Below are 27,617 nucleotides of genomic sequence, written 5' to 3'. Positions count from 1 at the left end.
TGGAATGAAACATCCTGAAAAACTTTGAAACACAAAATGTTGAAATCTTCATTTCAAGAAAATGAAATCTGGTTACCAGGTGTCCAGTTTTCAACTGGAACACCCGGTTGTAAAGGGATTCTGGTGGTCCAGTCAGCACCGCTGCCTGAGTCCACTTGGCAGTGCCGCACAGGCTCCCTGCTAGCCTCTGCACCGTGCGGCTCCCAGGAAGCATCTGGCATGTCCCCCACTCCGGCTCCTATGCATCAGGGCAGCCAAGGGGCTCTGCACGAGGCCCCTGCCCCAAGTGCTGCCCCCGCAGGTCCCATTGGCCGGGAACTGCGGGGGTGCCGCCTGCGGATGGGGCAGCGCTGCCTGGCTGTGCCTCTGTGTAGGAGCCAGAGGGGGGACATGCTGGTTTCTTCCGGGAGCTGCTTGAGGTAAGCGCTGCCCGGAGCCCTCACTCCTCTCCACCCCCCTTTCCCCTCCCCGCCTTGATCCCCCTCCTGCCCTCTGAACCCCTCAGTCTCCGCCTGGAGTACCCTCCTATACCCCAAACCCCTCATCCCAAGCCCCACCCCAGAGTCTGCACCCCGAGGTGGAGCCCTTACCCCCCAGCCCAGAGCCCCTTCCCACACCCTGAACCCCTCATTTCTGGCTCCACCCCGGAACCCACACCCCCAGCTGCAGCCCTCCCCCACCACAGACCCCTGAGCCAGCCTGGTGAAAATGAGCGAGGGAGGGTGGGGAGAGCGAGTGACAGAGGGAGGGGGACATGTTAGGAGGAGGGGCGGGGCAGGGGGCGGGACAAGGGTGCTCAGTTCTGTGCGAGTAGAAAGTTGGCAACCCTATCTGGTGACATTCTAAATAGAGCAGACACTAGGCATAAACAGACTAAGAAATTGCGTAGGGCCTCGAGCACCTCAAGAGGGTCCCCTATTCACTCTTTATTATAAGAACTTGCCTGTTTACTGTGTGGGGGCCCCCACAAAAATATTCCATCTTAAGATCAGTCCCCAAGAGCCTAGTACCTGCTCTGATTCCAAAATCAAAATGTTTTGTTTGAGGTCAGTGCAACATTTAACTGTCTGAGCAGCCAGAGTGCCTCCTGGGAGTTGCAGTTCAGGTGCCTTTCTCCCCCATTCTCCTCTATGGGCCTGGCAAGACTCCCTCTCCCATGATACGCAGCAGCAGGTCAGCCAACAAACTGAAATGTTTCGATTTGGGATGATCTGATCCAAAACAAAATTTTCTTGTTTTTCCCCAGTGGAAAATTGATTTTTTTGTATAAAACTGAAATTTTCCCACCAAAAAAATTCAATGTTGTTGAAACCGCTTTATTTTTAAAACAGAAAATTACGGACCAGCTCTATCTACTGACCAGTGCAGGATTGTTGTTTACTTGGTCAGTTAGGCTTGGTTTTTCTCAGTAAAAGAAAAATGAATCGTGTTTAGACAATAATATTGACATGTACACAGCAAATATTCTTTAGATATGGTTGTGTAGGTGCCCCAAAAAGTTGGAGCAAATGACAAAAGTTAGAACTTCTTGGCATATAAGAATCTATGGATACAAACTGTAATCCAGAATCCAAACTTTAAAAAAAAGTTGTCTCTGGCCTTATGATTGAAGAAAACCTTGAAAACATGCAAAACAGATTGCAAATCAATGCAGTGTTGTCTTCCTGGGTCTACAGTCAGACTGAAACAATAACTCAAGAAGAGGTGTGAACTGCCTTATTCAGATCAATGGATGATGTTTGTTTTGGGGGGATAGCTCAGTGGTTTGGGCATTGGCCTGCTAAACCCTGGGATGTGAGTTCAATTCTTGAGGGAGCCATTTAGGGATATGGGGCAAAAATCTGTTGGATGATTTAATTGGTCCTGCTTTAAGCAGTGGGTTGGATTACATGATCTCCTGAGGTCCCTTCCAACCATCATATTGTATGATTCGATATGTCACGGAAGACAGGGCTTGCAGCAGGCCCTGACTGCAGCCCTAGGCTCCAGGTAGCCCTGCTAGCCAGACTACACTGTCATTCTCTTTGCTCCACAGGTGCAAGCCACATTCCAGTTCTGGTTCCCCAACTCCCTGCTGTCTGTTTCCACAGAACAGTGCAGAGAGCATGCACTACAATCCAATTCACTCCTCATTGTGGGAAAAGTTTTAAAGCAAGAAGCAGCTGCAGGCAGGTCCCAGCAAGGCAAAGAGATTGAAAACAAAGTATCAGGCACCTGGCTTCAACATAATGTCAAATTTCGGTGGCAAAAATGTTCAATTCCATGGCCAGACAGTCCACAGGACTCTGTGTGTGTCTACACTGGAATTCAACACCTGGTGACGTTTGGGCTTGGAGCATCCCAGGCCTGAACGTCTGCTCCACAATCAAACAGCCCCGTGAGCCTGAGTCGGCTAACACAGGCCAGCTGCAAGTGTTGAATTTCACTGTAGATGTACCCTGAGCTGAATGGAGCAGTTTACTCCTTTTGAAGATTTATTTCAGGTTCTTTGTATATTCAGCAAGACAACATTGGCTTACACTTTTGCAGCCATTAGGGCTAGAAATACATTAAAAAGCTGAGATTCTGGAGTACAGTTTTTCAGAAGTGGGATCACAAGGTCCTGGATCTAGATGACAGAATTGTGCAACAGCTTAAAGGAGAAAGAGATCAGAAATATAAAGCAACTTTGAAAGGTTACAAATCTCCACAGTAGATGAAACAGCACAAAAACCCAGTAACTTCCATCATGTTATACTGTTGCTTTCAATTCATGTCCTGCCATTGTCAAAGAATGTGCACACGTGTAACACAGGGCAGAATTTAGCCCAGTGATCAAAAGAATTTTAACTAGATTTTAAAGATGCATGAGTCTGAACAGAATCCAGCTCAATCTGCTAGCAAGAATAAAACGTAGTTAAAAACTTACTCTTACTGCTTTAAATAAGCAAATATGATTTTGACTGAACATGTGGAACAGATACATTAAGTGAGAAGACCCTATTTTTGCATAAATCTGTATTTTAAATTGAAAATTGTGCATATGCAGTGATCCACTTTCCTAAACAAAGTACTGTCATTTTCTTTTCTTTTTTTTTTAAATTGTTACGGCAAAGTTATAATAAAACATTAACATACTACGTCATAAATTAGTTATTACTTAGGATCAGGTTAATATTCAAAGCACCTAGCAGAAGATTCTGGCTTGCTGGTTGGGGACCCTTCCTCTCCTGAGTACACTAAAAAGGTGACTAAATTTCTGAATACCTATCCTCTGTTTGGTGCTTCTCATGTTTACGTACTTGGTGTGAAAGCTTTTCCATTACAAAGACAGTCTATATTTTACTATACCACAAATCCATAGGTGAAGTCACATTTTTCCAGTGTTATGCAATACAAAATCTTGCTGCTAACAATAAAAAAAAATTAATTTGTCAGTTTGTTTAAAGTTAAGATCCTTTACTGGACCATTTTGTAAGCAGTTCAGGGGATCTCTAGGAAGCTGGCATTTTCTTATAAAATGAATCTCTAATCATTTCCTCCCAAAACCATCTTATACCTAAATACAACTACCACGTGCAAGTATGCTCCCTTTTCTGTGCATCCCCTCCAACAGAGTATGTCCTGAATAGCAAAAATATGATGGGAGTCTGGAGTCAATGCCATCTATACAATAATTTATAAACACTTTCTTTGTGAGCTACACAAATTGAGGATGTATATCCCCTTTCCCATGCAGAGACCCACTCGATCTAGATCAATTTCTTTGTCCAAATCCCTCTCCCATCTTTTCATCTGGGTTGTTTTCCTAGCAATATCTTTTTCAATCAAAACTGTAGTTATCTTATAAATTAAACCTTTTGTTCCAGCTTGCTCCCAAATCAGCTCCTCCAGTGTGGTTAAAACTCTCAATAGTGTGACACATCGCCTTCATATTGGTGCACATAACAAAATTCATGTGGTGGGGATGGGGCCGAGGGGCTTGGGGCTGTGGGTTGGGGTGTGGTGAGGGCTCTGGGTGGGGGTGCAGGCTCTGGGGTGGGGCCAGGGATGAGGGGTTTGAGGTGCAGGCTGCCCTGGGGCTGCGGTAGGGGGAGAGGACTCCCCCCAGCCCTTTCTCGCCGCAGCAGCTCCAGGCTGTGGGAGGGGCTCCTCTCCTCTGGCCACAGCAAGTCCAGGGCAGGTCCCTGTTGGGGCTGGCGGGGAGGGGCACCACTCCCTGCTGCGGCAGGTCCGAGGGAATTTAGGTTGTCTTGTATCCAGATTAACAACATAATGCAAGTTGATAACTTAATTGGTTGTTAATATAGTAAATCACAGTGTTTTAAAATCATGTGCTTCAAAGAGCCATAGGAGACAGTTTGAGTGTCACTGCGCTGTAGTCTTGACACTTCAGGAATGCTTGGTTCTGTGAGCAGCAAGCTCGATACACAATTCCTATAAATAATGGGGATTGTCCAACAGGTACATATGGCTGTAGTTGAACCCCTGTGAAGTCTAAAGCAGCTGTCAAGATTGGACTATCCAAATTTCGTAAACGCTTTGTCTAGTGTGAGCACTAAGTCAAATGTTTGTATGCTAGCCTTAGTAAATAGACTTTTGGGGTTTTAGTATTGTTTGAAGAAAACAGTTAAACAGTAATGCTTAAGCAGCACTTTTAAAATATGCAATCCATGTTAAGTAACTGGTTCCTGTTCTTTGTAGGCTTCCTTAGCATTGTAATTTCTAGGCATGGGTATCTAGTTGATGCATACTTGAAAAATAAAAAAAGCTGTTTCTTTATGCAGCTGGAGTTCTTTGAAGGTCATATCCCCATAGGGACACACCTAACTTCCTTACTTCTTAGGCCTGGATATGACACATCTACTCATTCCAGCTGAGAAAGAAGATATTTAAAGATACTAAATGACACAATTAAGTATCCTTAACACTTTGATTCCAGGAAATGATGGAAACTTTAGACTCTTTAGTTAACCCTTAGTTTCATGCACCTGAGGACTTGAGCTTAATGAATTCATACTCCAAGTAGAGGTGCAAATAGTAATTTCTCACTATTCTGTTTTGTTTGGCAAATGTTAACTGTCTGAAAATATTATCTGTTTTTCTCTTGCATTGCTCAGGTGGTTTTGTGCCTGGGGAGGCAGTCAGGAGAATAAGCTATTATGCTTGTAAATTTTCAGTTATGTAACCAAGAAACCAAAGTCTCAGCATAATTATATAATTAAGAAACTAAGCTGTAAGCTAATTAAGCAACAGAAAAATTACCAAGACTTCATTTTAAGAAAATGTATTTATGTAAATAAACTGCTTAACACTGTAAATCCAGCAAAACTGGGACAGCTAGTTTTAATAAGCGTGACTCCCTTTCCATGCCTCTTGAGTGTGGTGGGAAAGCAGATAAATGGAAACCAATGAAGATCTGTGTGAAGGAAAATCAGAGGTTAGTCTCAGTAAAATTTAGGAGTTTAATTTTTTTTTTTTTTTTTTTTGGTATTGTCTTTACTGTTCCCACTCTGGAAAAGTAGCAGATGAGCTCAGAATCCTCTAAAAAGTAATGCCATTTGGACTAGTACCTTGCAAGATCGCCCTTAAAGTTCATTTCAGCACTTCAGGTTGCAGGATTGTAAACCCATTTGGTTTGGCTAAGACCCCTCATTTCTTTACCAAGTGTCTGACAGTGATGGCTGCTTGTTTCAGGAGTCATGTTGTCCATGTCTGCCCTTTCTAGGTGGCTGATTATTGGGTAAGTTTACACAGGCCGTAGAAGTGAGCCTCCCAGGCTGGGGTGATAGACTTGGGCTGGCACGGCTTGCACTAGTGCTCTAAAAATAGCTTTTACGTAGACAGTGCTTTGAAGTTGCAGGTTGGGGTGGAGCTCAGGCTCTGAAGCCCACCCCCATTCCCTAAGCTTCCCATTAAGGCTGGTCTTCACAAGGGAACTATTGTTCTCTGTATATAACTTGCTTCCTTTTCATGAATCTGAACTTGGGACTTTCCTGGTTGATACTGTGATCATGTTCACTCTCAATCACTTTTCATTGAAGTGATACTCAGTTCTGCAACAGCAGCATGTGCTTCCCTCCTACAATGAGGGCTTTAATAGACCTTCAAAGTCAGAGGCTATGGTAATGTTGAAAATATGAACCAGTGCAGCGATACATGCCAGACTATCTGAATAGTTCTAAGAGATGTGACCTGCCCTGTTTCATCTCAAACAAGGTCATATAGACTTAGTGGTTGCTGCATTTGGCATTTTTCCAAGATAACTTGGAAGTTAGCCTTTTTTGTCATACACTGTCCTCTTCCCTTATGAGAAGAGAAGAGGGAACATCCTGTGCTCTGACAATCCCTCTGCTACAAAGCTCCTGAGTTTGGCCAGACCAGAGGACTGGGTTTAAGGCCTCTTACATCTGTCTCCATTAGTCCCTTTTTCACACATCTTGGAATGCTTGCTTTTGCTTTATATGTTACAATCTGAACTAGTTCTTGCTGCTGCTGAAACTATCCTTCCATGCAAAAATCTCTGTCTGTATTTACCCAAAATACATATTTCTTAGTGATCTGGTCCACATCTGTTTTCTGTGGTATTGTCTATTTTAGGGACTTAAAATTACTAACTTTCCCATTGAGGTTGTAGGACAGTTTTCTCTGTACTACCTCTGCATGAGTGTTGCATTGAGAAGGAAAGTGACATCCAGCTGCTAATGAAAAATCCTCAGTGTTCTGTTAAAAATAAAACAAAATAATAATGTGCCCACAGTCGACCTCAGGAAGAATTACACCTCCAAAGAAGAGATTCTCTGAATTTCTATTTCAAACAGTTCATCAGTCTTTTCTAAAACTCACAATTTACTTGGAGAATCCAAGCTGCAGACAACATAGTGAATTACAAAAGATTGCGTTATTATCTAAGTAAAACAAAACAAAAAAATCACAAAGCCTCCAAGTTGGCTGCCACTGGGAACAAATCCAGTGGGGGAATCAGTCTCTGTTCAAAGATTGTCCAAGTAGATCAGGCTCTTGTTTCAGTCCTGTTTTGATCAACCTGGTCTGACTGCAGCAGAAGATTGGGGGCCCTTTCCTTGAGGCCAGAGTCTGTCATGCCTGAAATGTCTCCATCTCTGAAATATGTAAAATTGCCACATGGAACTCCTGTTTACGCTTTTAGTCAGAACTATTCTCTCAATTAAGAGGCAAAGTCAGATGTTTGTTTTCAAAGAGTAGTCCTTCAATTTTTAATTTATTGTTCAACCATCTGGAGCAGGCTATAACTTCTAATTAATTCTTACTAGGGTCTCTACCAATCTCAAAACAGTAACTCCCAACAGAGTTATCTGAATACATTTTCTCTGTAGATAGTCGTCCTTTTCCAGTTTGTGTCTTTTGACATTTCAGATAATAGAAAGGAATCAAAGGTGTTTGGGGCTCAGATTCCTCTATCTAGCCTTGTAAGAGTTGTTTGGATCTGAGAGAGAGAGTGCATGGTCCAACAGCTGCAACTTTTTAGATGGTTCCAGGTCTTGAGTTGCTGGGGCAAGTTCTCCCCAAAGAATCCATCTTTAGAGGGAGACCTAGCTACATGCGATTGTGGGGCTGTTTGGATGCTCAGGAAACTTTTTGAAGCAGTGTAAATTTGAGAGTAAAGTTGTTGAAGTATTCTGAACACAAGGCAAAACCCATGTCAGATGACCCAAAATGGTTCAATCTCCTTTGAACTACAGTTTTGGATAAGTAGTATAATATTAATATGATTCTAATATCTTAATGTTAATATTAAAAATCTAGTTGAGTACATACTGGAAACTTGTTCTGATTTTAATTTTTTAATTTTATTCTTATAACAGGTTATCAGAGGATTGCTCAAATTTTGGCCAAAAACTTGCAGTCAGAAAGAGGTTGGTCTTGTTATGTTTTAATGAATTATTCTCTTGTAACTGATTTTAAAAAAAAGTGCTGCAGGCTCAGAGGTGTTTTGCAGCTGTGGTGCTGTCTGTAGGATCTCGCAGGGTTTTTTGTGGTTCTTGATGATTTCTTAGGGCACTGAAGTCCTCTGTACAAATTGTGCAAACTTACTACTTTATTTTAAATCTGACAGCACTGCTAATAGTAAATGCTCGTATATGTTCGTCACTAAAGATTCCTAGGATAATGTATTATCATTGAGAGGAATGTTCTAGTTAAGTCCTGTTCTTTGGTAGGCATTAATATAATTTTTTGAAAGAAACATTTAAAGCTTTTTTTAAAAAGCATTTTAGTAGTTACAGTGAGTGCAGTCCATCGCCAGTGAGTGCTGACTTTGAACACTATGAAAGTTTGACCAGGTCTTTGTCACTGGCTAAAGCATTAAATAAAACGTTCATTACTTTATTACAAAAAATATTATACATTGTAATTTCATGTGTAGGTACAATATATCTCATTCTTAAAATGTACTTTTAAAATTGTCTTGTGAAATCTGTTTTTCTGATTGGCTTTGTCCCGTGTCATTAAAATTAAGATAGTTGGGAGCTTGGTGGCTTCAGTTGTCAAAGAAACCTTCTAATTCTATATGAAAGCAGTGTCCTTTAAGATTCTTGTATGCATCAGTTTTCTTGAATTTTCTGTGTTACCTACATACTGTTATACTCCTTGCATTTCAAAACTGAAATGAAGCATTTGTAAAAAGAATCCAGAGTGGAGAAGAATGAGTCTCTGCAGCCAAAGCTGAAGAAATAATTTTTTTTCTGGTTTTCTTCAAAGCATCATTTAAAATCAAATGACTTTTTAAAAACTTTAAAAGCAACCATGAAAAAGAGGCAGTAAAAGATGATGGTTATATTCTGGTAACTGAAACCAATAAGTAAGTCCTCTTACAAAATTAAGAAGAAAAATAGTAAATTACAATAAGGAAACTTGCACATGTTTCTTGGAGCATACTTGTCGGTGTGTACCCTATTTTACTGATTATTCAGTTGGTATCATCAGTCTAGCTATGTGATAGATATAAACTTTCTATATACCTTCTCAATGGCGCGCGTGTGTGTGTATGTGTATAATAAAAACTTTTCTTTTTAAAACAGGTGATGTTTTTAGGTGAAATTGAAGAAATCTTAGATGTAATAGAACCAACCCAGTTCAAAAAAATAGAAGAACCTCTATTTAAGCAGATATCCAAGTGTGTGTCAAGTTCCCATTTTCAGGTATTAAATAGCATTTTCAATAGTGTTGCACATTTGACTTCTACATTAATTAGTACTATCATGTTTTGTGGTTCTGATTCTGAAATGTGTATTTCAGGTTGCGGAAAGGGCTTTGTATTTCTGGAATAATGAGTACATTCTTAGTCTGATTGAGGAGAACATTGACAAAATTCTACCAATTATGTTTGGTAGTTTATACAAGATCTCCAAAGAACACTGGAATCCGTATGTATTGCTTATTCTGGTGGTGTTTTTTTTTTTAAAGTATTATCAGTAATAAATTGTATTAACCTACGTTCCTGTCTTAGACTGTGATTATGCAGATGCTTAACTTGATACAGGTGAATAATCCCATTGATTTCAAAATGAGATGAAGTGCTAAGAGAATGGTCTTTATATTAATAAGCATACTTTGAGGTAGAATGTCTAGAGGAATTTATGTTCTCCCAAGCACCACTTACCACAGATACAAATAATTACTTTAGCCGAAGTGAGTAAGATGTTTTCTAATTACTTGAATTAAGGTATTGGATTTCATTCACGTCTACATCTTTCATTGGTTTGTACCCTTATGGTGAAAAGTTGGAATTTAATGAAAAAATGTCCAAGGAAATTAGATGGTGGTGTGCTTGTTACACAGGTTTGACTTTGTGTATCATTTGTAAATGACAAATAGTAACTGACATTAGGAAACTTCTGATGCACCCTGATGCATCAAAATCCAAGGAACGGACCATGAGCCACAGTATTCTTGCAACATCTACATCAGTAAGTTTATTGTTGTCCAGGGTAATGAAGGAAAATTTTAAACTCTAAGTGGGGGGGGGGGGGATTTTTTTATTTTTTGGCATGTAAAATGGTGCCCACCATCTGGTTATACAAAAATATGAGAAGAGAAGTGACTGTTGAATGCTGTCATTTATAATTCCTAAATGTTAAACAATGACGCCTAGTGTGAAGTTTCACTTAAAAAGTAAAATCACTATTGCACCTAAGTATTAAGATACCAAAGTGTTTCTTTTTCAGTTAGTGAAAGGTTTTGGAGTGGAAGAATGAGAAGATTACATGTTAGATGACTTAGAAATAACAGATTTGGAGCTATTCAGTATTCTGCCATCTTTAAATGATACCCTTACCCTCAGTGTTGACTAGTAAAACCTTATTTTAATCATAGCATAAGCAACTGACACCAAATAAACACAGGAAGCTGCTCAGAGGGTTGGTTGTATATATCTTTATTCTGTTGGCCACTATAGAATTGTACAATTGTGGAAGAATGAGCTGAATTCTGTTCTGGCTCCTGCTTAATCAACAGAACTGTTAAATAAGTTCTAAATGCAGAAACTTTATTCCTAGAGATGCAGGAGTTACAAAGAACTCACTTGAAAAGTTATAGCTGTAGTTTGATTTAATATGAAAAGCAGAATTACTAAATCTGAGCTAATGGATTGAACCATTCATGCTTCAAGGAGAATGTGTCTTCACCTACAAATATTCAAGCAGATAGTAAAAACTGGTGCTACCCAACATACTCTGGTATTAAAGAGAAACAAAAGTATATCTAGTTCTAATAGTGTGTGAGTTGGAGGATCCATTTTACTCAAAGCTGATAGATCCCTTTTCTAACATGGAGGTGAAATTACTTTTATAGAAAAAACTAATTTACTTTTGGGGCCTCTGCATTGGTATGTCAAGGGTGCAGTGTAATAGGAGTTGATGAACGTGTAAGATTAGTTCACACACATAGTACAAAGTCTGTGCGGACAGACCTGTTAAATCATCACAAATGACCAGTATAAACTTTGAACCAGATTATATGTTAATCCAATTATATGTTAAGTCCAATATTTGAGTTTATGAAATGGATCTTTCCACGTTTATTAAGACGGTATATCTAGCTGCAAACGCATAATCTGTGAGACTGAACTATCAATGTTAAACAAAAGACTATTTCTGTGTCCTTTGTTTCTTGGGACCTCATCAAAATTCAGACCTGAAGTGAATCCCCCTTTTCATCAGTCACAGGAGAAGTCACTCTTTTGCCTCAATTCTTCTCTTGAGATAAGTTATTCCATAAACTAGATGAGTCAAAATAACTAAAGTATACTTACAGGACTAATAAATTCAGAAAGGTTTCATTTATTCTGTTTCCATCCAGATAATAGATATAAAGGAAAAACTTTCCAAGATACAGATGTTTCAGAATTACATACTTCAAAATGATTTTTTTCCCTAACCGAAAATAAAAGCTTACTCAGCTTTAATGTGATCTTGAAGGAGAGAGTTTATGCTGCGAGGAAACTTGTGTGGGGATGCAGTCAGTAAACCTACTAAGTATTTGAATTGGACTTCAAAGTATCTGCTGGTGCTGTGGTTTGGGACATGTTTCCATCCTAGTACTTTGGGAGGGTCAGGGGTAAGCAAGCAAAGTATGGTGAATTTTGGCTTCCTGTTTGTTTAGTATGATAGACTTGCTGTTTGCACTTCTTAACAGTGAATTATAACTGGACATAGTGTGGTGAAAACAGAAAACCTGTCATACCTTTTTATTTCCTTTGAAACTTACGTGTAAATATTTGAAATTATTTAACAGTATATACAGTGTCATAAGTGTATATATGGCACTCTAAGCTCTTCAGGGCTGGGACTATTATTTGGCTGTAGTTTAAATTGAGACGTAACTTGACAAAGGAAGATGAACTTTAGTGGAGAAAGTGAGAAGGGGAGGATAAGGGTTATAACAACTAGATCACCCTGCTGCTTGAGTTAGTAATATATGCATCTTGGACATTTCATAAATTAAATATATCCAGTTCTACCCTGAAAATGTTCCAGTATTTCTTTTGAAGGATTATTAGTTAACTTTCAAGTGTAGTACCTACTTTAAACTTTCCGGAGGGGAATTAAGGGAGATGGGTCTTAATATAGCTGAATAGCATCTTTCTCTCTGGTATTGGTAGAAGAGCATAATCGTAAACTGGATTATTGATAGACATACAAGAAAATAAATGAGCAGCCTAGACATAGCTCTGAGTTCTGCTTTTACATTTTTACCTACAAAATCAGACATGAAGCCGGTGTCTTGGTGCCATGATTATACATTAGAACAATTTTCTAACAGGGAGAGTGGCACAGATCACCCCAAAATAACTTCCCCTCTCCATGAAGCATTTTCTGTAGTGTAATCAGCAGCTGTGTCAAACTCTTTCCCTTACTTGAGGCTCATTAGTCTATAGTTTGAGGATTTTATCTTTGCCACCTTTCTCTTTATGGACATTAGTATTATATCACCCATTTTACTTTTTAATGTAATTTATTCTGTTAAAACACTGTGACAGTTACCTTAATCAGATTCCAGCCTTTTGCAGCTTTGGAGGATAACATTTAAAAAATCATTTACTATGGCTGGTTTATGTGAAGCCTTCCAGTTTTACTTTTTTATAAACCAAGGCAATGAGCCAAATGTACTATGCATGTTTAATAAATCCTCACGTTCATGCATACAGGAGACTAGAGTAAACATCTGCATTTAAAATTTAGTTACAATACTGTCTAAATGCAGTAGGGCTGGAACAGAAAGAGGAAGTCAGACACTTAAAACAGATACTAGTAAACAAATCTTATATCCAATAATTTACAGTGCCTTCCTTTTGCGTTAGGACCATTGTAGCACTGGTGTATAATGTGCTGAAAACATTGATGGAAATGAATGGCAAGCTATTTGATGAACTTACAAGCTCATACAAAGCAGAAAGACAAAGGTAATCATTTTATTAGTTTGTGTTTCTGAAATGCATCACCTGAAAAAAAAGTATGCACTGAATTTATTAATGTGAATAAAATTGCAGTATTAATAGTGAAATTAATTACTCAGAGAAGACTGACAAACTATCAGTCAACTAGCAAAAGGATGATATAATCTCTCAAAGACAGATGTCACATTCTGCCACTGAGAATCAATAAGCTGAACTTTGATATTTGGCATGGGGAAAATCCTGACTCCTTTATAGGAGTAAAAGAATTGTAAAAAAAAAAATTACAAGAGGAATTTATAATAATCAAGAATAACATATACTGTTTCCTCAAAGTAATTATAATGCACATTGCATGTGGAACTTAGCCATGTCTAATCCTTTTACTTTTTCTGTAGAGAAAAAAAGAAGGAATTGGAACGTGAAGAGTTGTGGAGAAAGTTAGATGAGCTAAAGCTAAAGAAGACTCTGGTTGAAAAGCAAAACAGTGCTCAGAACGTGCTAAATGCACACAACAATACAAGTGCCAAATAAAGAAATGATGACCTCTGCTTCATAGACATACTTTTGTACACATTTTTGAAATATGTAAAAATTGCAAAACAAACTTCATCAGTATAGTAGAAATGGCCAACTTTTTTTCTGGCAAAATGTAAATGGAAGAAAAAAATCTATGAATTTAAATACAATAGATGAATGATATATCATTACCACATCTTGTAAATTTGTCTAATCATTGATATGTCACTTCTGAAGTTTCACAGAAATGAATTTTATCCATAATATGAGTGAGAATTATGGGAGTGGTGAGAATTATGACTTGAATTTTCTTTTTGATTGTGTTGCACATAGGTGGTGTAGTCTATGTAAATTTTCCCCTTGTTTTATACATGCTTTTTACATTGCTGCAAACCTTGGTTGAGATTCTAGAAAAGGCTCCTAGTTCTGCTGTATTTTCCTCAAATAAAACTAAGGTACATTACTTTTTACTTGTAACTTGATGGGATACTCTATGTGCCCCTTGTTATTACAGATCTCAAAGATATTGTATAGAATTCCACTGAGTGAAGATGCCTATGCAGTGGGTTTAAATTTTTAATTATGAAAAGCACAAGTTAGAAATAAGATGAAGTATGAAAACATAAAATAAAACTCTAGTTTGAACAGATTACTGTATATCTTGTGTTTGACCTTCCACTTTGATGAATGCCTTGCTGTTCACGTGCCCCCTCCATGCTTCTCTCTGCTGGGTCTGTTTAAGTTTTTCTCATCCTATAGCTGAGGATGGAGCTTCCCTTAGAGCCCATCAATGAAGCTCTTATGTCAGCCCAAGGAATCTCTGTGGAACAATGCAGTTCTCTCCTTCAGGGGCTGATGGAGCTGTTTCTGCAGCACTTTCAGCTTCTGCTGGCCTGGGGAGTGAGATGAAATCTGGCATTCCAAACAAGGTTTCTCTATGGAAGTGCAGAGCACTAACCACAAATGCCTTGTTTTATTTAGTGAAAATGCAGTATGCTTCTTAAATATGGAGAAAGCTGACTATAGAAGTCTTGTTTTGTTTTACTTAATCGAGTCTTGCTCACATCTTTTATCGGACGTACCATTCCAATCTCTTAAATTGCAGTTGTGTGAAAACTGTTGTTTTGTAATAAAATCTTCACTAGGGGATTGAGCAGCATACAATAAAGTCTTTATGTTTGTATTTAATGCTGTATATCGCCTTCTTTTTGTCTATCCATGATGACCAGAAGGCTTATGTTAAGTGAGTTATGCAGGAATGTGTGCAATATTCAGCCTGAATGAATAGCCATAAGGGCTTGTCTACACTAGCACTGTACAGCGCTGCAACTTTCTTGCTCAGGGATGTGAAAACACCCAACACCTCCACCCCCCCGCCCGAGCACTGCAACGTGCCAATGTAGACAGTGCACCAGCACTGGGAGCTATGCCCCTTGTGGAGGTGGTTTTTTTACAGTGCTGGGAGAGCTCTCTCCCAGTGCTGCTGCAGTGCTTTAACGTTACCAGTGAAGATGTGCCGTAAGCTAGCTAAACTCCAGATCCGGAGTAGAATTAAAGCTTGTTGACCAATGGCGTATTTCTACAGATCATTTGTGTTCAGGCCCTGCAGTTGATCAAGTATTGAATGTTCAATGCCCTGTTCTTAACTGTTGAACTGCCTCACCAGTAGGTGATATATTCCTAAAAGCATTGGTCTCATTTGTGTATCTGCTTAGGTGCGAGAACTGCCTGACATCTAGAGAAGGTAACTACTTGTTTTCCTTGATTAGTTCTAAAGAGATTTTTTTGCTGCTTTTAAGTTCCAGTTTGAAGAAAAAAGCAAAAGGTGCACACAGGCTTCAGTAGGCAAGTCTGTACAATATTTGAATTAGGTGTGCTGCTTTTCTGTAGAGAAACTTACTCCTTTCTTTGTCTTGGATTGTTCTATTTCAGAAAGGAAATGGGACTGTGCAGCAGCTTCAAGAGATCTAAAACTGACTGACATGACCCTGATCTCTAATTGCATGGGGACGGACTCAGTGGGATGCAGGATCTCCCAAAGAACGTTTTCCTTGAACAGCCTGGTCCTGGATAAGCACTTGTGCACTGTCTGGGCTCCCTTAGAATGACTACTGATTTGGTGGACTTGAAGTTCAAAAATGTGTGAGTAGTGTTTTCCTTAAGAACCATGACTACACTGAGGCAAAGCATAGCAGCTCTCCCAGCACTGTGTTTAAAAAAAAAAAAAAAAAAAACCCACAAAACAAACCCACAAAACCCACCTCCATGAGGGGAGTAGCTACCAGCTCTGGTGCACTGTCCACACTGCCGCTTTACAGTGCTGAAACTTGCAGCGCTTAGGGGTATGTTTTTTCACACCCCTGAGCGAGACAGTTGCAGCCCAGACAAGGCCTTAGTCTCTTTAGCAGTATACACCACAGCAAATCTTAAATCAAAATGGACAACACGTTTACAAAGCAAATGCTCTGTATTGATTCAAAGAAAAGTAACGGTAGACTTGCAAAAACAGGAGACAGAAATATGCTGTAGTTGCTCAGATGTGTCTTTGGAAGACAAACTGACCTTCAAGAAACTTAAGTACATGTTTTCTTTTATAGAAAGTTTATATTTAGAGCAAATATCATGCCTAATTTCTTTTCATTATGTATTGGAGAGTCTTTTAGTCATCTGAAGGGGGGAATGGAATTTCCGGTTTCAAGTATAAGATTTTTAACCTTTTTTTATGCTCCTACTACCTAAACAGGGACAATTTCATACCAGCATTGGTTCCTTTTTCATTGCAGCTGATTTTGTACCACTCAGTGTTTTGCAGCTAAATGTTACATTTTTGAGACCTCATAGAAGAAATTCTTGTTTGAGATACTTCAAGACTCCAGAAACCACAATCAACCAAGGTAGTTAAAACCATAAGAATGTTAACAAAAGATAGCTCATTTGGCAAACTAGGCTAAGGTAGAAGACATGCATCCCCAATGTTTCAACAAATTAATGCTAACAGCTATACAATGTGTTAGTGGAATTTGGAGGGAGGTCTTGAAATCAGCATCAGAGCAAGGAGGAGCTCTACTTACCTGTGCATCTCCCATGCATTAGAAAGGGCTTATTCTTAAATACAGAAGTAATGAGGGGGTTTTTCTCCAAAACTGCTTCCTTTTTAAGAAAAGGCTACTCAAGTGTTTAGTTATGTCTAGATGTCATCCCCAGAGATTCTTTTGTTGGTTCACTTCCATTTCACAACAATCGAACTGCATGAATATTTAAATTTCAGATTTTGCTGTAGTACAGCTCCAGAGTAGAAAAAAAACTGGTTTCTATCCCTATGCAATTGTTCCAAAAGAAATGAGATGAAATCTTGACAAAACTGACTTCACTGGGGTCAGGATTTCCAGCTTAAATGCTTATACTAACCAACTGGATCACTTGGTACTGATAATCAGAGCCCTGCATGGAAATAAAATTTGTATCTATATCCCACCCACAAACATGGTCTGTGGCTATGCAGGGCTCTAGGTATAAAATTTGGATCCTCATCCATCTGCAATTTGCAAACATGGTCTACTGGTATCTACAGATTTGCAGGGCTCTATTGATGATCTCCTTCCTCCCTTATAGTTAAGGAAAAAGTAGTGTTACAATTGCAAATCTGTTCCTGCTGCTTAGAAGGTACCTCAGAACTGTTAGTCACAGGGAATTGGCTTGGTTTTGCCCACGACTCCTAGGAGGCAGAACAAACTGGAATTGCACAAGGCACAAGTGGGAGCTGAATTCAGTCCTAGCAAGAAAAGCTTTTTACCTTTTTAGAGTGATCAAATGCTGAAGAACCAGCATTTGATATTCTTCCTGACTTGGAGTCAGCTACATGTTTTGGTTTTATGAAAATTCTTTTATACCCCTCCCTCAAAAATGTGTACTAGGAGATAGAGGAATTGGGTTTTATCAAGAAAAATAAAATGTGTATACATAAGGTCAGGTTAGACTTAAGCAGTACAATAAGCTGTGATTTTTTTTTAAGCTCTAAACACAACAGAAAAACTATACCTCTCAAAACATGGACTAAGTATTTTACTGTCCTACACTTTTATAGGCTCACTTTCCTTTTCTCCTTCCTAAATTATTATCCCCAGCAATTAGGTTCAGTAACTCATCAGCTTGAGTTCTACAAACCTTTTGGGCTGTCCCCAACCTTCTTCTGGAGAGAACTCCACAGTCTTGCTTGTGTTAGGTACTAGAATGGTCAAAACTTAATTTTATCATCAAATTCTGCTCTCATTGACTTCAACAAAAGTTGTACATAAGTTTTGAGAATCTGGTTTATGGAAGAATCATTCTACAGGTAAAGTATTAAGGCAAGAAGCTTTGTTTAAGAAGTAGTAACTGGCAGTGATCCATGACACATTCCACATTAGTAGCTTTAATACACAGTCAGTGCATTTTAACCAAATGTGAAATGTTTGATAAAAATCCCAGGTATTCTATGTAATAAGTTGGAGGTTTAAGATATTAAACCTTTTGACCTATTTTTACATTGATCTCACAAGTGCTTTGCTCCTTACTGTTCATAGATAGTAACTATGCCTGTGAAGATCAGACTGAGGATGACATCATTTTACTGATTCAGGGTACTCTTATGGGAACTGGGGCAGTCCATTTAGCTCATGGAGAAAAGCTTAAAAACTGTCTAGACGTAAACTAAATACAAACATGTCTGTATTCTGCTCTAAAATGCTGACATTTTTGAACATTACTTTATGAATTCCATTCCACCCCCAATACATTGAAACAAGCTTGGTAAAGAAGTTCATAACTTACATTTTTAAAAAGATGTGTTTAAGAGGTTAACTCTGTAGAACAAGCCTACTAAAGTTCATTTATGCTGTCACTTCAGCAGAGGTAAGTAGTTCTCCTTAAATGCACAACTCTTTTTAGTTTATGTAACTGCTGCATTGTTGGTTGAAATTTTATCCAGTGTACTAAATATGTTTTAAAGGTGGTTTAGTCCTCAGCTTATGTGGTTCATTGCTTGACTTCTCCTTTTCAGGTGTCTCTTGCGGATTTTGATCATCCACTTAACACTTAATTTCGCAAAGTCTGCTGCTTTAAACAGAGCCAAAAAAATACCACACAGTAGAGCAATCATGTTCCAAGGATTGGCAGTGACAATCTGCAAAAGAGTTGAGACAAAGTCATAGTTTCTCTTATAGATTCATAAATATTAAGGTCAGAAGGGACCATTATGATCATCTAGTCTGACCTCCTGCATAACACAGGCCACAGAATCTCACCCACCCACTCCTGCGAAAAACCCCTCACCTATGTCTGAGCTATTGAAATCCTCAAATCGTGGTTTAAAAAGACTTCAAGGAGCAGAGAATTCTCCAGCAAATGACCCGTTCCCTATGCTACAGAGGAAGGTGAAAAACTTCCAGGGCCTCTTCCCATCTGCCCTGGAGGAAAATTCCTTCCCAACCCCAAATATGGTGATCAGCTAAACCCTGAGCATATGGGAAAGATTCACCAGCCAGATACCCAGGAAAGAATTTTCTGTAGTAACTCAGATCCCATCCCATCACAGGCAATTGGGCCTATTTACCATGAATATTTAAAGATCAATTAATTACCAAAATCATGTTATCTCATCCTACCATCTCCTCCATAATCTTAAAGCCAGACAGGTCTTTTGCTGCCACTGCTTCCCTTGGAAGGCTATTCCAAAAAAGTTCACTCCTCTGATGGTTAGAAACCTTTGTTTAATTTCACATCTAAACTTCCCAATGACCAGTTTATATCCATTTGTTCTTTTATCACTTGTACTCAACTTACATTACAGCTGTTAAATTCCATTTCAAATTGTAATTGTGTTTTGCCTTATACATTTTATACAGTATTAGCTCCTAGTCTCCTAAAAGCATTTTCCTGATTTGGAGTTTTATCCTTTAGCCAGGAAGAAAACACAGATCTCAGGAGAGATCTATTCTCAAACAAAACTTCAGACTTAGTTAAAATTATCTAGAGCATATGGGAAGCAAGTTTTGTCTTAAGCTGTGCGCAGGTGCACAGCCATAGTAGGAAGTACTGTAATTATTATGCAAATTACAAGGTCAAAGAGAGGCAGAAGATGGTCTTGACCTCAGCAACATTTAGATTAGTTTGAGAACTCTGGAATGATTGGGTTGAAATTCTCAAAGTGACATCAGCCTTCCTCCAACTTAGTTTTAAATTAAGTCATGCAAGAGGCTGAGGAGTGACTAGAATTTACTTACATCTTGAACTTTCTGTATAAAAGGATCTTTCCATTCAAATACCACAAAAAACAACTGGTCACTTGCCGGCTTATGCCTCTGGTCAATGTAGTTAACCACACTAGTCTGGGGGGGGGAAAAAAAGGCAGTTAACTTTCTCTTCCATCAAAAGTCCAACCTGCTATTACACTAAATGAGGAGTGAGGGAGGAGTTGATTTTAAAATGGGCTTTTAAATGACTTGAACCGGATATTGGTCTGGTTTAACTGTTAGCTGTAGGAACCTTACCTTTCTACTCATACAATCCCTGTTTCAAGCTTAACCTAATATACCTCCTCTTTTCTACTTTAAAAAAGTGGCTACTTAATCTTTGAGTGTCCAAGTACCACAATAAGAGAGGCTAAGTTTGTTCCAAAAGGGTCAAGAAACACTATCATTAAATGCAACCATACTTTACCAGTAGTCATTTTCAAACCTAAAGGCAAACCTCACTTATCTGCATGTCCTGATTCCCCCAAACTGTGTGCAATTTTGGTCTACCTGAAGGAATAGATCTATATTGGTAGTTTGAAAAAGTGGGATGTAAAGTTACTAGGAATGAATATTGAGGTAGAATTGACTACACCATTGTAGGAGGAAGAACCATGCTTATTCAAGTGCCCAATGCCAGGCCAAAAAAACTCTATTAGAATTTTGTCACTTCCCAATGTGGACAAGGTGACCTACTTTGCCTCAACCAAATAGTGACTGATGGGAACATGGCAACCGGTCTGTTACAACCTGCAAGCTTCTGTTGACATAACACGTAGAATATGCAATACCGAACAACAGAATAGCTGCTCTGGCCTGCTGAAAGTGAGGAACTAGTCTCATCATCTTTAGGTTGTCTCTCTTTTTCCTTTTCCTTGACTTAGATTTCTACTGTACTACTCCTTTTCTGTCGTACAAATTTCTTGACTGACAGTAGTGGAGTTGGAAGTACACTTCTGTAATTGGACAGGAGATTGTAGTGGACTGGAATGAGTAGTTCTCATTAGCCTGTAGCAAAAATGTGTGGTCAACCCCCATACAGTTTAAACATCTATTTTTTATAACCTGTAAACCCAGACTATACACTCGATAGTTTTTAGTAAGGCACAGACTATGCTTATTTGTCACAGCCTTGATGTATTTCTGAAGAAAAAATTAAAATACATAAGCTATTTTATTAAATACCTTGGCTGCTAGTAACTTTGAATTTTAATAATGGAAAATTCTTTGGATTTGGCTCTAGTATATTTTTCAAATTTCTAATACAAGCTACTGTACTGACCACAAAAAAATTAACCCTAATAATGTACAAACTTGTCTGTCATGCAGTAGTATTTTATGCACATGTCAAGACTTTAGCCTAAACTGGAGGCTTGGAGATGGGACAAGTGCTTTCTATTTGTTACTTCAGACACAATGTACAACTCTGATATTTAACTCTGTTAGCTCTCAAGTTTGTTTTTCCATATGCTAAGCTCAGCTCACAAAATAAGTACAAATTACAATTTGTACAGTGGCTAGAGTTCTGCTAACACAGGTGGTCAGAGACTATATGACATCTTTGGACAGAGGGATTCTTACTCTCACAGACACACAGGTTTTTCTGTTGGGAGATTTCATTGCTAATTGGTGCATTTCATAGGCTCAAGTGTCTCAAAGAAGGACTTCAAAAAATAAAACTCGTAAGTGCTAACACTATGCAGATGAGACATCTCTCTATATCCCTCACCATATCTGACTATACTGCTGCCACCCCATGCTTGGATCAGATTCATTGATGGATTGAGAACATCTGGTTGAACCTGAGCAAGACAGAAGCTGAGCTACTGGGCAGAGGAAAGTTCTTGGAGGAGTTTGCAGCTTCCTTTGATTGAAGGTACATGCCCACAATTAGTCAATTTAGGCTGTAGCATCAGTAAAGAGCACTCAAACTAAAGTCTCTCAGAGCAGCATCCACAAGTAATGTTCTATACCCTCTGCAGTTGGTTAAGAGACTCCACCCCATTCTGGCAGCTGACCTAGCCTTAGTTATACACTCCTTCATGGACTACCTCTTATCTAGACTACAGCAATGCAATATACCTGGGCGTGAAGACATCAGCCCTTAAGAAACTCCAACTAGAACAGAAAGCAGCCCATCTCACAACATGACTACCATGAGCACATCAGACCTGTCCTTCGTTCCTTATGCTACCTTCCCATATAATACTGAATCAAGGTCTCAGCCCGTGGCCTGGCCCAAGGATATCTAAAACTTTGCCTTAAAGCTCCACCATGCCAATTGTGGTCAGCAACTCTGCTGCTCAGGCACAATGACATTTTTGAACACCAAGGTAAATCTTACCTGTGCAAGAGACAGAACTTTCTCAGAAGCCAGTCTGAAACTGGAATTAACTCCTCCATCACAAACCTCACCTTCCAAGCACTCCTTGCCTTCTTTGACACCATAGCAGCATGTATATAAAAATAACATTACCAAACTGAATTGCTGCATTCTCCACTGCATGGGCAGTACAAGGCACACGGGACAGAAGAAGTCACATCTCAATGCATTATTAGACACTCATACTACAGTAATGAGGGCAGTATAAGCAGCTATACAGAAGAATATATAATTGTAATAGCAGCCCTCAAAATAGTGGGCATAAATCTCCTTATTTAGATGACAGTTTAATAAAAAGCTCATTCCAGGAGTCAGTGGAAACCACCTCAAGAGTTTTCTATCCCTCTGAGGAACATGGGTTCAAAATGGAAAAGAATTCCTTGATCCCAGCTCAGAGCATAGTCACGAAAGGTCACAAGTTGACTCCACCTCCAAAAGGCTTTCTTGTTCTCTTGCAGAAATTCAAGATGCTGCAAGACCAGATTCTGGAGGTTTACCAGGCAAAAAGCTTCATGACAGATCTCCTTGATTTAAATCAAACCACCCCTGCGTTCAGGTACTATTGTTAGTAAGAGAACAAACAGCCAGAAGGACCCTCAAAGCAAGGGCAAATACCATTACTGGATGAATAGATCACACTATTTCTCTAGAATCTCAATATAAATTGTAGCAAGGTCTAATTTGCACCTATCTAGTATTTTACATCTCAATAAGGAGAGGAAGAGTCTTGTTTCTCATTACCTCATAGCCAGATTCTTAAGAAAAATAAACTTCACTCATCCTCCAGTGTAAGGATCTCTCTCTTGGAAGCTCAGTTTAGTCATTAACACCCACACCATCTATCCTTATGAACCCATGATTTGCTTCTACATAGTTCATTCCTTTCTAAAATGGCTTTTCTGGTTAACTGAGTTTTATCCCATTTATGGGGATATTGCTCAATTTTTTTTTAAACTGTTACTATATTCTGACTGTATCACTTCAGAATTCCTCTCCTGTAGGGTATTCCTGGGGAGCCCCTCCTGACATCACTGATTTGCAGTTGCCCCCATGCTGCTTCTGCTAAGGGAGCTAAGTGTGAGAACTGGAAGACGCCCTTAAAAGAGCAAAACAGCATGTTACAATGAACATTTCTCTTTCCAAGTGTGCAACAGGTTAACAAACACATGCTTTTCTAAAAACAGATGGATAATCTTCTCCTGCTCTTAGCAAAGAAACGTTTTGCCTGCTAGTCACAGCTGTCCTTCTCCAAATCAATAGTTTCCTACAAGGCAGTTGCAGTTCTATTGATTTTGCAGATGCCTCCTTCCAAACAACACAGGGAGTGAGACAAGTTAGGGCTTGCCTACATTTAAAACACTCCAGCAGCACAGCCAGCGCTGCTGTAGCACTTCAGCCTTGGAACTATCTACACAGATGGGAGGGGTTCTTTCATGGTTTAGATAATCCACCTCCCTGAGAGGCGGTAACTACATCAGCAGAACAATCCTCCATGGACCTAGCACTGTCTCCAGGGGACTTAGATCAGCTTAACAATGCTGCTCCAGGGTGTGAGTTTTTCACACCCCTGAGGGATACAGTTAAACCAACCTAATTATCTAGTGTTATCTATCTATGATTATCTAATTATCTTATCTCTTTATTATAACTCGGCCCCTTCAGTGTCTTTCTGCTGGGAGAAATTCAGGGTAAAACCATTCCATAGGCAGAGATGAAAATAACTACATCAGTAGTCATCTTCCACCATTGAACAGGTGTTCTCTTCCAAGTTTTCTGAACTGCACTGTCTATTCTACTTCTAAATGACCCAAGCTTCCTTAATTTCCTTTGTCTATTCTACAGTTTATTTGATGATCTTTTTAAGAACTGTTTCTTAAAATTCAGCCTCAATTTTCCTTTCCCGTTACTCTGACTTCCATCCCTAGGACAAACCTAGACAATGCCTCTCAATCTTGAAAATATTTGTAGGTGCTCGTTGTATCTTAGGCTCCTTTTGAAAGTCCCAGCTTTAAACTAAAGTTTGTTAATATTTTCAAATAAGTCAATTGCTCCAGCTCCTTACTCTGATATTCTAGGTCTAGTCTCACCAGTTTAACAAACAAGGACAATCAGCTTTCTGGCTTCTCTGTCCAGTCAGGTTTTTCCAGGCCACATCAGTAAAGCCATAAGGGCAATATAAACTCTTTGCTGTTATGTTTTTATGAAATGTGGGAAAGCGACTTTGAAACTGCTTGCTGGTGAGCTGGAATAAGGGACCAATGAAAACATGAAAGTCAGTCGTATTTGCCACTATGCATCACAGCAAGCTTCTTCAAAGCCATGCTGCCTTTTGCTCTGAGGAGAAGCTCTATTAGACAAGGTTACTATTGCAGCACTGTATGTATTGAATGATTCTCGCAGCAACTACAGAATGACAATCAGCTAAGGTCTGCCACATTCAGAAAAACCCTTACAGAGCACTATTTACCTCCTGTTTGAACTCCACAGTCTCACTCCCATCTTCTTTTGTTTTTACCAAGGACATTTTGATCCAGGTTCGAAAACCACCAGAGAACTTCCAGCTGGAGTATGAGCTTTCGCAATCTTTCATGAATTCTCCTTTATCTGGACTAGAGGGTGGGGGGGGAAAAGGGATAGTGTTACTTCTCTGAACTAATTTGGACCAAAATATTTTACTACTTCAGGATGCTCAAATTGCAAAACTGAAGACCTTTTAAAATGCCGCAGAGTTACTTTTAACTAGGATTTGCTTGTTTGGGCTCCAGATACAGAACTCCTAAAACATAACTTGTGCTAAGATTTTAATTTTTGTCTTATTATACACCTGTTTTGATCCAGTCTGCAATGTATTTTCCCCTCACAACAGCCCTGTGAGGTAGGGAAGTGCTGTTATCCCAAATTTACAGACTGGGAACTGAAGCACAGATTACATGATGTCCCAAAGTCACAGAAGAAATTCTGGATGAAGCTAGGACTCAAAGCCAAGTCCCAGCTATGGCCCTAACCACTAGACCAGCCTTCCTCTCTGATTAACATTGCTTGTCAATCCTTCTTGGTAAAATACCTCCAGGATGCTCAGCAATCAAGTCTCCACTCAATTATTAATCTATATTACTGCAGCCCCCAGAGACCTCAGTCAGAATCCGAGTCCCCCTACTCAGGCCTGGTCTACACTAGGGGGTGTGGGGGGGCGAGCTAAGTTGGTCTAAGTTACGCAATTTCAGCTATGAAAATAGCGTAGCTGAAGTCAACGTACTTAGAGCTACTTACCTCTGAGTCTTCACTGTGGTAGGTCGACTGCTGACGCTCCCCCGTCAACTCTGCCTACGCTTGTCGCTCCAGTGGAGTACCGGAGTCGATGGGAGAGCACGCGGCGGTCGATTTATCGCATCTTCACTAGACGCAATAAATCAAACCCTGATGGATCGATCGCTCCAGAGGTAAGTGTAGACATGCCCTCAGGCTAGGTTCTGTATGTGCAAAGTGGAGGTTCCTCTCATACGCTTGCAGTGCACTCTGTGTACTTGATAAGAATGTGTTTTATGTCTTTACATTGTTGTCTATAACTTCTCATTTCCTTGCTTTTAAGTTCTTGGCTTTTGTTGGTGATGTGATAGGATAAGTATGGTGTTGTCACTTAGTTACTGTAATTTGTGAAACTCACATTTTGTTTGTTCCTGGAATATATACCAAAGACCTGATTTTAAAATGAAACTTGCATTCTGCAATACTAGCAATTGTTTTCATAACCTGACTGTTCCCAACTGAAGGCATTACCACCTGACTGCAGTGACTCCTCACAGCAACACAGGGTACTTTTTAATACTATGGGCTTGACTTTTCTTAAACTGCTGATACCTCTTTGACAGTGAATGGAAAGAAGGCCTAATTCTTCTGCGTATAGCATCTGTTTTCCACCCAACCTCTGGTCAAAAAGATAGAGAGATCAAGAAATTAACCTCTTTTCAGTTGGTCCAACGATAAATATCTTTTTGTGGGGCTGAACACCTCTGTGCGTTTAGCCCCTTTCTGTTTTGTGCCAATCCCTGAATTTTAATACATTTTCATGAGTAATGAGCAGCTGAACCCCACTAATGTAATGATTTGTTAAGACACAGGCTGAGCATTTTTACTAACCAGGGACAGCTAATTTTTGAAGAGCGTGATATAAGGTAACCCAACCATTCAAGAGGGCTGGGGCTCCGACACACCAGTGCCAGATTTAGCTCACCTCTTGGGGTGAAAAGAATGCGCAGGTGGGTCACGTGAAGGGAAACCATGCGACTAACAACTAGCTCTGCTGGGAGATATTAGGGAAGTCTACAATCATTCAGGGGAGAGACAAAAGAGCAGGACCTCTGTGATTGAACTACTCCCCGCAGAGAGAGCGGAACAAATTCTGAAAGAGAAAGTGGTCAGGGACATAGGGGTAAATGGTAATTGGGGAAAAATACAACATGGTGTTACAAAAAGTAGATCGTGCCAGACCAATCTGATCTTTTTCTTTGAGAAGATAACTGGTTCTTTTAGACAAAGAAAATGCAATAGAGCTAATCTACCTGGATTTCAGTAAGGTATTCGATACAGTTCCACATGGGAAATTAGAACAGAAGAATGGCCATATTGGGTCAGATCAAAGCGCCATCAAGCCCAGTATCCGGTCTTCCGACAGTGGCTAATATCAGGTGCCCCAGAGAGAGTGAACCTAACAGGAAATGATCTAGTGATCTCTCTCCTGCCATTCATCTCCACCCTCTGACAAACACAGGCTAGGGACACCATTCCTTACCCATCCTGGCTAATAGCCATTAATGGACTTAACCTCCATGAATTTATCCAGTTCTCTTTTAAACCCTGTTATAGTCCTAGCCTTCACAACCTCCTTAGGCAAGGAGTTCCACAGGTTGACTGTGCGCTGACTGAAGAAGAACTTCCTTTTATTTGTTTTAAACCTGCTACCCATTAATTTCATTTGGTGGCCCCTAGTTCTTATATTATGGGAACAAGTAAATAACTTTTCCTTATTCACTTTCTCCACACCACTCATGATTTTATATACCTCTATCATATCTCCCCTCAGTCTCCTCTTTTCCAAGCTGAAAAGTCCTAGCCTCTTTAATCTCTCCTCATATGGGACCTGTTCTAAACCCCTAATCATTTTAGTTGCCCTTTTCTAATGCCAGTATATCTTTTTTGAGATGCAGGGACCACATCTGTATGCGGTATTCAAGATGTGGGCATACCATGGATTTATATAAGGGCAATAAGATATTCTCCGTCTTATTCTCTATCCCTTTTTTAATGATTCCTAACATCCCATTTGCTTTTTTGACTGCCGCTGCACACTGCATGGATGTCTTCAAAGAACTATCAATGATGACTACAAGATCTTTCTCCCGATTAGCTGTAGCTAAATTAGCCCCCCATCATATTGTATGTATAGTTGGGGTTATTTTTTCCCAATGTGCATTACCTTACATTTATCCACATTAAATTTCATTTACCATTTTGTTGCCCAATCACTTAGTTTTGTGAG

The 27,617-nt window shown here is 39.5% G+C and overlaps 2 protein-coding genes across 9 annotated transcripts in view; one reads left to right on the top strand and one right to left on the bottom strand.

Moving 5' to 3' along the window:
* PPP2R5A (protein phosphatase 2 regulatory subunit B'alpha) overlaps positions 1 to 14,617 on the top strand; it is a 91,469-nt gene extending 76,852 nt beyond the window's left edge. Inside the window, exons 9-13 of the mRNA XM_077813774.1 lie at positions 7,824 to 7,874; positions 9,039 to 9,158; positions 9,256 to 9,383; positions 12,818 to 12,919; positions 13,309 to 14,617. Coding sequence (XP_077669900.1) covers positions 7,824 to 7,874; positions 9,039 to 9,158; positions 9,256 to 9,383; positions 12,818 to 12,919; positions 13,309 to 13,444 — 537 coding nt within the window. The 3' untranslated portion in view covers positions 13,445 to 14,617. The remainder of the gene's footprint in view (positions 1 to 7,823; positions 7,875 to 9,038; positions 9,159 to 9,255; positions 9,384 to 12,817; positions 12,920 to 13,308) is intronic.
* The window catches only part of PACC1 (proton activated chloride channel 1), a 51,712-nt gene continuing 29,389 nt past the window's right edge, over positions 5,295 to 27,617 (bottom strand). For 5 of the 8 annotated variants that reach the window (XM_077813780.1, XM_077813777.1, XM_077813779.1 and 2 more), the window contains 3 exons: positions 24,549 to 24,690; positions 19,690 to 19,794; positions 17,348 to 18,590 (listed from right to left, as the gene is read on the bottom strand). In XM_077813780.1, the coding sequence (XP_077669906.1) occupies positions 18,429 to 18,590; positions 19,690 to 19,794; positions 24,549 to 24,690 (409 nt within the window). In that variant the 3' untranslated portion in view covers positions 17,348 to 18,428. Of the gene's footprint in view, positions 5,399 to 6,898; positions 7,101 to 17,347; positions 18,591 to 19,689; positions 19,795 to 24,548; positions 24,691 to 27,617 lie in introns of those variants that run through there. The other 3 variants (XR_013345720.1, XR_013345721.1, XM_077813778.1) reach the window with 3 other exon arrangements.

This window comes from Eretmochelys imbricata, chromosome 3 (assembly GCF_965152235.1).
Source record: "Eretmochelys imbricata isolate rEreImb1 chromosome 3, rEreImb1.hap1, whole genome shotgun sequence".
In the NCBI taxonomy this organism is placed as follows: domain Eukaryota; kingdom Metazoa; phylum Chordata; order Testudines; family Cheloniidae; genus Eretmochelys; species Eretmochelys imbricata.
The sequence above is the reverse complement of the archived record's forward strand: the minus strand, read 5'-3'. Positions and strand labels throughout refer to the sequence as shown.